Source organism: Oncorhynchus tshawytscha, linkage group LG33 (genome assembly GCF_018296145.1).
Source record: "Oncorhynchus tshawytscha isolate Ot180627B linkage group LG33, Otsh_v2.0, whole genome shotgun sequence".
Classification (NCBI taxonomy): domain Eukaryota; kingdom Metazoa; phylum Chordata; class Actinopteri; order Salmoniformes; family Salmonidae; genus Oncorhynchus; species Oncorhynchus tshawytscha.
In genome coordinates, this window is record NC_056461.1 from 524,759 (window position 1) to 538,561 (window position 13,803).

At 40.4% G+C, this 13,803-nt stretch overlaps 1 protein-coding gene across 2 annotated transcripts in view; it reads right to left on the reverse strand.

Annotated features, from left to right (window-relative positions):
- LOC112230734 (mitogen-activated protein kinase kinase kinase 1) overlaps positions 1-13,569 on the reverse strand; it is a 166,685-nt gene extending 153,116 nt beyond the window's left edge. For both annotated transcript variants that reach the window (XM_024396986.2, XM_024396985.2), the window contains exon 1: positions 13,066-13,569. In XM_024396986.2, the coding sequence (XP_024252754.1) occupies positions 13,066-13,556 (491 nt within the window). In that variant the 5' untranslated portion in view covers positions 13,557-13,569. The remainder of the gene's footprint in view (positions 1-13,065) is intronic.
- Positions 13,570-13,803: the final 234 nt, after the last annotated feature.

A 13,803-nucleotide genomic window follows, 5' to 3' on the forward strand; every position in this document is an offset into this window, starting at 1 on the left:
TCCTTTACTGATGGGATGAGGTCAATATCCTTCCAGGATAGCAGGGCCAGGTCGATTAGAAAGGCCTGCTCCCTGAAGTGTTTTAGGGAGCGTTTGACACTGATGAGGGGCGGTCGTTTGACCATGGACCCATAACTGACGCAGGGAATGAGGCAGTGATCGCTGAGATCCTGGTTGAAATCAGCAGAGGTGTATTTAGACGGCAAGTTGGTCAGGATGATATCTGTGAGAGTGCCCATGTTTACAGATTTAGGGTTGTACCTGGTAGCTTCCTTGATCATTTCTGTGAGATTGAGGGCATCTAGCTTAGATTGTAGGACTGCCGGGGTGTTAAATATATCACAGTTTAGGTCACATAATAGCACGAACTCTGAAGATAGATGGGGGGCAATCAATTCACATATGGTGTCCAGGGCACAGCTGGGAGTTGAGGGGGGTATATAACAGGAAACAACAGTGAGAGACTTATTTCTGGAGAGATGGATTTTTAAAAGTAGAAGCTCGAACTGTTTGGGCATAGACCTGGATAGTATGACAGAACTCTGCAGGCTAACTCCGCCCCCTTCAGCAGTTCTATGTTGACGGAAAATGTTGTAGTTGGGGATGGAAATCTCTACATTTTTGGTGGCCTTCCTAAGCCAGGATTCAGACACGGCTAGGACATCAGGGTTGGCGGAATGTGCTAAAGCAGTGAATAAAGCAAACTTGGGGAAGAGGCTTCCGATGTTAACATGCATGAACCCAAGGATTTTACGGTTACAGAAGTCAACAAATGAGAGTGCCTGGGGACACACAGGGCCTGGGTTAAACTCTACATTACCAGAGGAACAGAGGAGGAGTAGGATGAGGGTACGGTTAAAGGCTATAAGAACTGGTCGTCTAGTGTGTTGGGAACAGAGAATAAAAGGTGCAGATTTCTGGGAGTGGTAGGATAGATTCAGGGCATAATGTAAAGACAAGGGTATGGTAGGGTGTGAGTACAGTGGAGGTAAACCTAGGCATTGAGTGAAGATGAGAGAGGTTGCATTTCTGGAAGCACCAGTTAAGCTAGGCGAGGTCTCCGCGTGTGTGGGGGGTGGGACAAAAGAGCTATCTAAGGCATGTTGAGCGGGACTAGGGGCTCCGCAATAAAATAAAACGAGAGCTACCCGAAACAACAGTATACAAGGCATATTGACATTAGAGAGAGGCATAAAGCAATCACAGGTGTTGATTGGGAGAGCTAAGACAGAAAGGGGTAAGGCAACAACAGATAAACAGCTAAGACAACAACAATGCGATGAATGGGCAGAGAGGGTCAGTTAGCTACACACAGGGCCTGAGTTCGAGTCTGGGGCCGACAGATAAACAAAATGAAGTACCGTGTTAATGAACAGTCCAGCAGGCATCAGCTGTGTAGCCAAGTGATCATAGGGTCCAATGAGCAGCAATAGATGAAACAGGGAGCTGTTCGTTAGTCGTTACTACGCTAAGCAAGCGGGAGACACAGCATTCAGAAAGCTAGCGGGCTGGAGCAAGCAGATGGGTCTTCACTGACATCCATGACACAGAGATTCCGGTTGAGAGCACATCAGCAGAATGTCAGCAGACCGGGTCGTGATGGATCGGCGGGGCGCCGTGTCGACAAAGGGTCGAGGCCAATTGGCAAGAGAGGAATTGTAGTTGGTGTACTTCGTTGGCTTGCCGGGAGATGGGCCTAGCTCAAGGCTAACTGGTGCTTGCTTCTAGACAGGGACGTTAGCCACAATAGCCACCCGGTAACTAGCTGCGATGATCTGGTGTAATGGTAGAGCTTGTGGCAGGAATCGGGTGATGTAGTGGAGAAAAGCAGTCCATCACCAACAAACTATAATGGTCCAAACACACCAAGACAGTCGTGAAGAGGGCACGACAAAGCCTATTCCCCCTCAGGAAACTAAAAAGATTTGGCATGGGTCCGGAGATCCTCAAAAGCTTCTACAGCTGCAACATCGATAGCATCCTGACTGGTTGAATCACTGCCTGGTATGGCAATTGCTCAGCCTCCGACCGCAAGGCACTACAGAGGGTAGTGCGCACGGCCCAGTACATCACTGGGGCTAATCTGCCTGCCATCCAGGACCTCTACAACAGGCGGTGTCAGAGGAAGGCCCTGAAAATTGTCAAAGACCCCAGCCAGTGGGTGTTGAAGTGTAGCAAGACAGCCCCTACAATCTTTTTATATCATCAATTTCTCTCAGCCAATCATCAGTCATTTGTCTAAGTGCTGTGCTTGTTGAGTGTCCTTCCCTATAAGCATGCTTTAAGTCTGTCATCAATTTGTTTACTGTGAAATAGCATTGTATCTGGTCAAACAATTTTTTCCAGACGTTTACTAAGGGTTCGTAACAGGCTGATTGGTCAGCTATTTGAGACAGTAAAGGGGGCTTTACTATTCTTGGGTAGCGGAATGACTTTTACTTCCCTCCAGGCCTGAGGGCACACACCTTCTAGTAGGCTTAAATTGAAGATGTGGCAATGTCGTCCGCTATTATCCTCAGTAATTTCCATCCAGATTGTCAGACCCCGGTGGATTGTCGTTGTTGATCGACAACAATAATTTGTTCACCTCTTCCACACTGACTTTACAGAATTCAAAATATACAATACTTGTAATTTCTAAATTTGGTCAGATATACCTGGATTTGTAGTGTCAGTGTTTGTTGGTAGCATGTCTTCCCTTAGTTTGCTTATCTAGCCAATGAAAAAGTCAATAAAGTATTTGGCAATATCAGTGAGTTTTGTGATGAATGAGTCATCTGATTCACTGAATTATGGAGCCAAGTTGGCTTTTTTTCCCAAAATGTAATTTAAGGTGCTCCAAAGTGTTTTACAATCATTATTTATATCATTTATCTTTGTTTCATAGTATAGTTTAATTTTCTTTTATTTAGTTTAGGCACATGATTTCTTAATTTTCAGTACGTTTTCCAATCAGTTGGGCTACCAGACTTATTTACCATACCTTTTGCCTCATCCCTCTCAACTAGAGGTTGACCGATTAATCGGCATGGACAATTAATTAGGGCCGATCTCAAGTTTTCATAAGTTTTCATTTTCGGTAACATTGCAATCCACGAGGAGACTGCATGGCAAGCTGACCACCTGTTACACGAGTGCAGCGCATGGAGCCAAGGTAAGTTTCTAGCTAGCATTAAACCTATCTTATAAAAAACAATCAATCAATCTTAACATAATCACTAGTTAACTACACATGGTTGATGATATTACTAGTTTAACTAGCTTGTCCTGCGTTGCATATAATTAATGCGGTGCATGTGCTTGTTGCTTGAAGCACAGCGCTGTATATGACTTCAAGCCTATCAACTCCCGAGATTAGGCTGGCAATACTATAGTGCCTATAAGAACATCCAATAGTCAAAGGTATATGAAATACAAATGGTATAGAGAAACAGTCCTATAATAACTACAACCTAAAACTTCTTAACTGGAAATATTGAAGACTCATGTTAAAAGGAACCACCAAATTTCATATGTTCTGCGCAAGGAACTTAAATGCTAGCTTTATTACATGGCACATACTTTACTTTTACTTTCTTCTCCAACACTGTGTTTTTGAATTATTTAAATCAAATTGAACATGTTTCAATAGTATGTATTTATTTGAGACTAAATTGATTTTATTTCTGAATTATATTAAGGTAAAATAAAAGTGTTAATTCAGTATTGTTATAAATTGTCATTATTACAAATATATCTATATAAAAAAACGATTAAATCGGTAAAGGCTTTTTTTGGTCCTCCAATAAATCGGTATCGATATCAGCATTGAAAAATCATAATCAGTCGACCTCTACTCTCAACCATACAATTTTCAATTCCTCATCAATCCATGGGGATATAACAGTTTTATAGTCATTTTCTGAATGGGTGCTTATTAGTAACTGGAATAAGTAGTTTCATAAATGTGTCACGTGCAGCGTCTGGTTGCTCCTCATTACACACCACAGACCAGCAGTGTCTGGTTGCTCCTCATTACACACCACAGACCAGCAGCGTCTGGTTGCTCTTCATTACTCACCACAGACCAGCAGCGTCTGGTTGCTCCTCATTACACACCACAGACCAGCAGCGTCTGGTTGCTCTTCATTACTCACCACAGACCAGCAGCGTCTGGTTGCTCCTCATTACACACCACAGACCAGCAGCGTCTGGTTGCTCTTCATTACTCACCACAGACCAGCAGCATCTGGTTGCTCCTCATTACACACCACAGACCAGCAGCGTCTGGTTGCTCCTCATTACACACCACAGACCAGCAGCGTCTGGTTGCTCCTCATTACACACCACAGACCAGCAGCGTCTGGTTGCTCCTCATTACACACCACAGACCAGCAGCGTCTGGTTGCTCCTCATTACACACCACAGACCAGCAAATATTCTTTACATCATCAACATATGAATCACTACAAAACTTATTGTATGACCTCTTATACACTATATTAGGCCCAGCCTTTGGAACTTTGGTTTTCCTAGATATGGCTATTATATTGTGATCACTACAACCTATGGATTTGGATACTGCTTTAAAGCAAATTTCTGCAGCATTAGTAAAGATGTGATCAACACATGTTGATGATTTCATTACTGTGCTGCTTGTACTTGAACTCCTTGAAGTATTTTTTGGGCTGAAATCGAAGGCGCAGTAAACTCTAATGAACTTATCCTCTGCAGCAGAGGTAACGCTGGGTCTTCCTTTCCTGTGGCGATCCTCATGAGAGCCAGTTTCATCATATCGCTTGATGGTTTCTGCAACTGCACTTGAAGAAGCTTTCAAGGTTTTTTAAATTTTGCAGATTGACTGACCTTCATGTCTTAAAGTAATGATGGCCTGTCGTTTCTCTTTGCTTATTTAAGCTTTTCTTGCCATAATATGGACTTGGTCTTTTACCAAATAGGGCTATCTTCTGTATACCACCCCTATCTTGTAACAACACAACTGATTGGCTCAATTGTATTAAAGAAGGACACAAATTAACTTTTAATTAAATTTTAATTGAAATGCAGTCCAGGGGACTACCTCAAGAAGCTGGTTGAGAAAATGCCAAAGAGTGTGCAAAGCTGTCATCAAGACAAAGGCTGAAGAATCTCAAATATAAAATATATTTAGATTTGTTTAACTTCTTGGTGACAGGGGGCAGTATTTTCACGACCGGATGAAATGCATGCCCAAATTCAACTGCCTGCTACTCATACCCAGAAGATAAGATATGCTTATGTGATTTGGATAGAAAACACTCTGAAGTTTCTAAAACTGTTTGAATCATGTCTGTGAGTATAACATAACTTATTTAGCAGGCAAAACCCTGAGGACAAACCATTCAGATTTTAGGGGGGGGGGATTTTATTGGGAATCCAGATTTCTAAGGGACCTTCTTGCAGTTCCTATCGCTTCCACTGGATGTCAACAATCTTTAGGAATTGGTTAAGGTTTTTCCTTTGTGTAATGAAGAAGTACGGCCATCTTGAACAAGGGTCACTTGAAGTGGACTGTTAGAGGCGCATGACCAGAAAGCTAGCTACAGTTTGTTTTCCTCCTGTATTGAACACAGATCATCCCGTCTTCAATTTTATCAATTACTTTTTTTAACGTAATACCTACAGTTGTATTACAAAAGTAGTTTGGAATGTTTTGGCAAAGATTACAGGTAACTTTTGAGTTATTTTGTAGTCACGTTGCGCAAGTTAGAACCAGTGTTTTTCTCGATCAAACGCGCCAAATAAATGGACATGTTGGATATATAGACGGAATTAAATCGAACAAAAGGACCATTTGTGATGTTTATGGGACATATTGGAGTGCCAACAAAAGAAGCTCATCAAAGGTAAGGCATGAATTATATTTTTATTTCTGCGTTTTGTGTCGCGCCTGCAGGGTAAAATATGCTTTTCTCTCTTTGTTTACGGAGGTGCTATCCTCAGATAATAGCATCGTTTGCTTTAGCCGAAAAGCCTTTTTGAAATTTGACATGTTGGCTGGATTCACAACAAGTGCAGTTTTAATTTGCTATCTTGTATGTGTGATTTAATGAAAGTTTGATTTTTATAGTAATTTATTTGAATTTGGCGCTCTTCATTTTCCCTGGCTTTTGGCCAGGTCCCACATATCCCAGAGAGGTTAACACTTTTTTGGTTACTCCATGATTCCATGTGTTACTTCATAGTTCTGATGTCTTCAGTCTTATTTTACAATGTAGAAAATAGTTTTAAAAAATAAAGAAAAACCTTTGAATTGAGTAGGTGTTCTAAAACTTTTGAACAGAGTGTATATAAAAATAGGGTCTCCATTTTTTGTTGTAATGCATTTGATCTTCAGCCGAACTGAGGCCTAACCTCCACAACATTTCATGACTTTGGAACATCCAGAGCTTTGATTAATCATTGACCTTGTCCATGCTCCTTGACTTACAGCACAGGTTAATGAAAGAAGGGAACCTATTCATGAATTTTAAAAACAAGAAAAAAGACAATGAATATCCATTTGAGCATGGTGAAGTTATTAATTACACTTTTGATGGTGTAACAAAACACCCAATCACTACAAATATACAGGCGTCTTTCCTAACTCAGTTCGCTGAGAGGAAGGAAACCACTCAGGGATTTCACCATGAGGCCAATGGTGACTCTAAATCCGTTACAGACTTTAATAGTTGTGATAGGAGAAAACTGAGGTGGATCAACATTGTAGTTACTCCACAATCCTAACCTAATTGACAGAGTGAAAAGAAGGGAACCTCTTATTAGAATGCAAAACATGAAATCTAAAGCAAAAGTACAAAACATTTGACAAAACAATTAACTTTTTGTCCTGAATATAAAGTGTTATGTTTCTGTACAACACATTACTGAGTACCACTCTCTATATTTCCAAGCATAATCGTGACTGCATCATGTCATGGGTATGCTTCTACCATCGTGGCCAAAAGTTTGGAGAATGACACAGATGTTAATTTCCACAAGGTTTGCTGCTTTGTCTTTAGATATTTTTGTCAGATGTTACTATGGAATACTGAAGTATAATTACAAGCATTTCATAAGTGTCAAAGGCTTTTATTGACAATTACATGAAGTTGATGCAAAGAGTCAATATTTGCAGTGTTGACCCTTCTTTTTCAAGACCTCTGTAATCCGCCCTGGCATGTTGTCAATTAACTTCTGGGCCACATCACTGATTGCAGCTCATTCATGCATAATCAATGCTTAGAGTTGGTCAGAATTTGTGGGGTTTTATTTGTCCACCCGCCCAAGTATCCTGGCCATGGACCCAAAATATTGATGTTTTGTTCCCCGAGCCAGTTAGTTATCACTTTTGCCTTATGGCAAGGTGCTCCATCATGCTGGAAGAGGCATTGTTCGTCACCAAACTGTTCCTGGATGGTTGGGAGAAGTTGCTCTCGGAGGATGTGTTGGTACCATTCTTTATTCATTCCTGTGTTCTTAGGCAATATTGTGAGTGAGCCCACTCCCTTGGCTGAGAAGCAACCCCACACATGAATGGTCTCAGGATGCTTTACTGATGGTATGGCACAGGACTGATGGTAGCGCTCACCTTGTCTTCTCCGGACAAGCTTTTTTCCGGATGCCCCAAACAATCGGAAAGGGGATTCATCAGAGAAAATTACTTTACCCCAGTCCTCAGCAGTCCAATCCCTGTACCTTTTGCAGAATATCAGTCTGTCCCTGATGTTTTTCCTGGAGAGAAGTGGCTTCTTTGCTGCCCTTCTTGACACCAGGCCATCCTCCAGAAGTCTTCACCTCACTGTGCATGCAGATGCACTCACACCTGCCTGCTGCCATTGCTGAGCAAGCTCTGTACTGGTGGTGCACCGATCCCGCAGCTGAATCAACTTTAGGAGACGGTTCTGGCGCTTGCTGGACTTTCTTGGGTGCACTGAAGCCTTCTTCACAACAATTGAACTGCTCTCCTTGAAGTTCTTGATGATCCGATAAATGGTTGATTTAGGTGCAATCTTACTGGCAGCAATATCCTTGCCTGTGAAGCCCTTTTTGTGCAAAGCAATGATGACGGCACGCGTTTCCTTGCAGGTAACCATGGTTGACAGAGGAAGAACAATGAATCCAAGCACCACCCTCCTTTTGAAGTTTCCAGTCTGTTATTCGAACTCAATCAGCATGATAGAGTGATCTCCAGCCTTGTCCTCGTCAACACTCACACCTGTGTTAATAAGAGAATCACTGACATGATGTCAGCTGGTCCTTTTATGACAGGGCTGAAATGCAGTGGAAATGTTTTTGGGGGGATTCAGAGGGACTTTGCAATTAATTTGATCACTCTTCATAACATTCTGGAGTATATGCAAATTTCCATCATACAAACTGAGGCAGCAGACTTTGTGAAAATTAATATTTGTGTCATTCTCAAACCTTTTGGCCATGACTGTAGTTGTTAAGGACTGGGGAGTTTCAGGATAAAACATGAATGGAATGGAGCTAAGCACAGGCAAAATCCTACAGATAAACCTGGTTCAGTCTTACAGTTACAGTTTTGACTTCAATCTACTTGAAAATCTATGACAAGACCTGAAAATGGTTGTCTAGCAATGATCAACAACCAATTTGACAAAGCTAGAATAATTTTGAAAATAATAAATGTGCTAATGCTGCACAATCGAGGTGTGGAAAGCTCTTAGAGACTTATCCAGAAAGACTCACGGCCAAAAATGCCGTTACAAAGTATTGATTCAGGGAGGTGAATACCTATGTAAATAAGATATTTCTTTATTTCATTTACAAAAATTTAAACAAATGTTTTTCACTTTGTCATTATGAGCTATTGTGTAGAGATGGGTGAGACAAAAATAATATTGAATCCATTTGGAATTCAGGCTGTAACACAACCAAATGTGGATTAGGTCAAGGGGTATGAATACTTTCTGAAGTATATACAGTATTCCCACTGAGTGTACAACACATTAAGAACACCTGCTCTTTCCATGACATCAGTGTTATAAAGTACTTAAGTAGTATTTTAAAGTATTTTTACTTAAGTCGTTTTTTGGTGTCTCTACTTTACTATCTATATTTTTGACAACTTTTACTTCACTACATTCATAAAGAACATTATGTACTTTTAACTAAATACATTTTCCCTGACACCCAAAAGTACTCTTTACATTTTGAATGCTTTGTATGACAGAAAATTGTCAAATTCGCAACTTATCAAGAGAACATCCCTGGTCAACCCTCCTGCCGCTGATCTGGTGGACTCACTAAACACAAATGCTTTGTTTGTAAATTATGTGTTGCAATGTGACCCTGGCTATCCTTAATTTTCTTTTTAAATGAATTTTCAATTATTTGTACTTTTACTTTTGAAACTTCAGTATATTTTAACAATTACATTAGTATTTTACTGGGTGACCTTCACTTTTACATGAGTCATTTTCTATTAAGGTATCTTTACTTTTACTCAAGTATTAGAATTGAGAACTTTTTCCACCACTGCATGACATAGACTGACCAGTGAATCCAGGTGAAAGCTATGAACCCTTATTGATGTCACTTGTTAAATCCACTTGAAATCAGTGTAGATGAATGGGTGGAGACAGGTTAAATAATGATTTTTAAGCCTTGAGACACAGATTGCGTAAGTGTGCCATTCAGAGGGTGAATGGGCAAGACACAATATTTAATTGCCTTTGAACGGGGTATGGTAGTAGGTGCCAGGCGCACCGGTTTGAGTATGTCAAGAACTGCAATGCTGCTAGTTCTCACGCTCAACAGTTTTCCGTGTTCATCAAGAATCGTCCACCACCCAAGGGACATCCAGCCAACTTGAGACAACTGTGGAAAGTATTGGAGTCACTGTGGAAAGTATTGGAGTCGGGGGGTTGCAACTAAATATTACGAAGGTGATCTTCATATTTTGTACACTCAGTGTAAATGCTATGCACAATTTCAACATGTTATTGAGTTACAGTTCATTTAAGGAAATCAGTCAATTGAAATGAATTCATTAGGACTGAATCTATGTATTTCACATGACTGGGCGAAGGCGCAGCCATTGGTGGGCCTGGGAGGGCATAGGCCAAACCCACTTGGGAGCCAGGCCCAGCCAATCAGAATGAGTTTTTCCCAACAAAAGCGCTTTATTACAGACAGAAATACTCTTCGGTTTTATCAGCTGTCCAGGTGGCATATATCAGATAATTCTGCAGGTGAAGAAGCCAGATGTGGATGTCCTGGGCTGGCGTGGTTACACACATAAATCATGCAGTTGTGAGGCCGGTTGGACGTAATGCCGAATTCTCAAAAAAATTATGTTGGAGGCAGCTTATGGTAGTGAAATTAACATTCAATTCTCTGGCAACAGAGAATGCCAATTGCACTCCTCAAAACTTGAGACATCTGTGGCATTGTGACAAAACAGCACATTTTAGAGTGGTCTTTTGTCCCCAGCACAAGATGCACCTGTGTAATAATCATGCTGTTTAAGCAGCTTCTTGAAATGCTACACCTGTCAGGTGGATGGATTATCTTGGCAAAAGGAGAAATTTTCACTAACAGGGATGTAAACAAATTTGTGCACAAAATTTGAGAAAAAGCTTTTTGCACGTATGGAACATTTCTGGTATGTTTTATTTCTGCTCATGAAACATGGGACCAACACTTTACATGTTGCGATTATATTTTTGTTCAGTATAGATTATTTATTTGTGTGTTAGGCTTTAAATTAGATTATTCTTTAGAGTCAAGTATATTTGTCCTGGGCTCAATCTATGATTGATTGAGAGATTCAAGGAGCCACCAACGTTAAGTAAAGTAGTAGAAGCAAAGCATTGAATATTTACATTCATGCACTTCAAAATTAATTGTCTAACTTTGTACCAGAAGCATTTAACAGCTGGGCACTCCTTGGGCTGTTACAATCCAGGTGTGCAAAGCGCTTAAGAGACTTAGCCAGAAAGACTCACAGATGTGATCATTACCAAAGGTGATTCTAACGTGTATTGACTCAGGGGTGTGAATACTTATGTAAATTAGACATTTCTGTATTTCATTTTCAAAAAAATTTGCTAAAATCTCAAAAAATGTGTCTTTACTTCGTCATTATTGGGTATTATTATGTGTAGCAATGGGTGAGAAATGTCATCCATTTTTAATTCAGGCTGAAAAAAATCAAAATGGAGAATAAGTAAAGGGTATTAATACTTTCTAGAGGCACTGCATTTGTCAAATGGCAGTCAAGCATCGATCATCATATCACCAGACTAAGAACCTCGATATTTATTGGAAAGGAGCATCAAGCTCATCACAATGCACTTTCACCACCCTGTGAAGTTCATCGTAACCTATTTCATTTGTTGCCTAATAAACTGCATGGTTCCCGAGTTGTAGTGGGAGGACCACACACCATATCATCGGGTGACTCCAAATTTACTTCGATATGATGTAAATTATGTCAATATTTGCACACAAAGGCGTTTCCACCACCATCACACAAATCATTTTACAGACAAAAAGATCCCACCTTGTCAAACAAACAAATTATCTGTCAGCATTAATAAAATTGTAGCGAATCTTCCTGTTTCCATCACAGCTGCTGTTGTTTTTTTATACAACATGACTTAACTCGCATAAAAACTGGGGATGGAAACGTGGTTAGTGAAATGACCAACATTTCTGTATGCTGCTTACAATTATGAATGCTGTTGTGTTCATTTGTAATAATACAGAAATGTCCAAATGTTCTGTATATTTCATTGTGTTGTTTCTAAAGGATCAGTGGAGAGAGGACTAAAGGTCAACCTGGAAACGATTGTGTCAGAAAAGGTTTGGGCCTCTGCGGTCCAGTAGTGGGTCTCGGTGAATGGGGTTCAGTTGTTTGTTGGAATTCTACATTTGTGCGGTGAGGGGATACTGATGTTTTGCCTTGGCCCATTATCCCGGACAAGAAACGCCACAATGGAATCCAGCTCTCTTTCCATCCATTTCTTTAGCTTTCAACATCCTATTCATCTTTTATTATATGCACAGTTCCAGAAGCCAACGTCTCATGTTGCAACAAATTGTCGTCTCACAATCTTTCTTTTCTAAAAAGCTGTCATTCATCCAAGGCGACTCGTCTTTCTCATGTGATTATGTTCAATGATCTATGCACTATATATCACTCATTAACCGAGGCTCTTCATTCTGTAAAGGTACACAGAATTGACATGTTCAGTGAGCCGAAGCACCTGCATGCCCTGTAAATTAACCGGGAACCATAACTGACACTAAGCTGTTGACTGTTAAACACTACTCACAGAAATAAACACCTAGAAGCTGACTCTTTTTTTTATGACAACCATTACAAAACAAGGAGTAAATTAGTAACATTATTATGACAGGTCACATTGTTTTTGAGAGATATATTGTAGTGTGTGTGTACATTTATTTTAATGTTAGAACATTGCATAGCAAAGGATCAACAGTAGAATTGGAATACCGGCTTGAAGCAGGTGACCTGCTATAAATCTGAGTTTGTCATACATAAATGATTTAAATCCAAAATGTTTATAAATAAGACAATTGTATTTAAATATTGTTTGCTTTTCACGTATGTTCTCAGTGTAATGACATTTAAATATCTTACTCCCCGACAATCAATTGCTAGTGCAACCTAGTGCTGCTGTGACACATCTGTGAAAAGTATCACTTTTTCCTTTATAGTTTACACAAAAAGTTATACTGGGTTAGATATGGAGCATTTCAGATCTTAAATTATCTGGTCATGGAATTGGGATATGCGTTTGAATAATTATAATATATAAATAGCCTACATAAGAAGCATAATCATTATTAATTAATCATTTATAAAACAATAAAAACGTTTACTGTCACGCTTTACAGTAAAGACGCACTTGAATTCAATAAATGGAAGTTAAGATGAGGAAATCTCACAAATCAATTTAAAATTGTGCAACAAATTACAAGCTGTTATGTGTGCAACTGACAGAATGCAACCAACAAAGTATTAATGATCATCAAAAATCCATGCACAAGAGCCAATCTTATAAACCTTACCTATTTTGTGTAGCGCTCACTTCTATTGAAGTTCGGGTAGCACCATTATCGGGACTGAGATGGTCGCTGCTGTTTTTTAAATAAGTGTTCAACAATTCCTGTGCGTCTGTAGACAAACTAGTACTTGTTTTATCTGAGACAGTGTGGTCGGTTAGTGAGTTGCTCTGCTGAATGTAGTGAGTTTGCTCTAATAAAGTAGCCTGCACCGCACCAGACGAGGACATAGACAAGTGCAGTTGCACTGCTTTCGGGGCCGTCCCAGTCTCTGGAGACAGGAGCAGCGACTCGGGCTTATCCAGATCCACACTTCGGACTTTCAGTAGCTCTTTACGTCTCCGTTGCGAGGTTTCCCCGGCACTACTCTCCGCCTTACCGGGACAGCTTGGAAGACCAGGAGTGCTTGAGTTTCCCTGAGGACCACTTCCAACGTTTGTGCTGTTATTCGACTCACACATTCCCGACGACGAGGTCCGGCTCCCCGCCGTCGCCATTTCCTGTCCTGGAGTTGATCGTTTATTAGGTTCTATGGAAGAGGGGAGGTAGGTAATTGGGGGAGGGTCGGGTGGGAGGAGCGATAGAGCAGTGACATTTCGCCTACATACCGTAAAATGCGCATAAATTGGCGTATTTTGAGTAATTTTAGGCAATGACTGAATCTCATCTAAAACGTTAGATCAACTTTCAAAGGTTGACAATTAATGATAAGTGACTCGTGTTTAAGTCTGTCAGCATGTGATA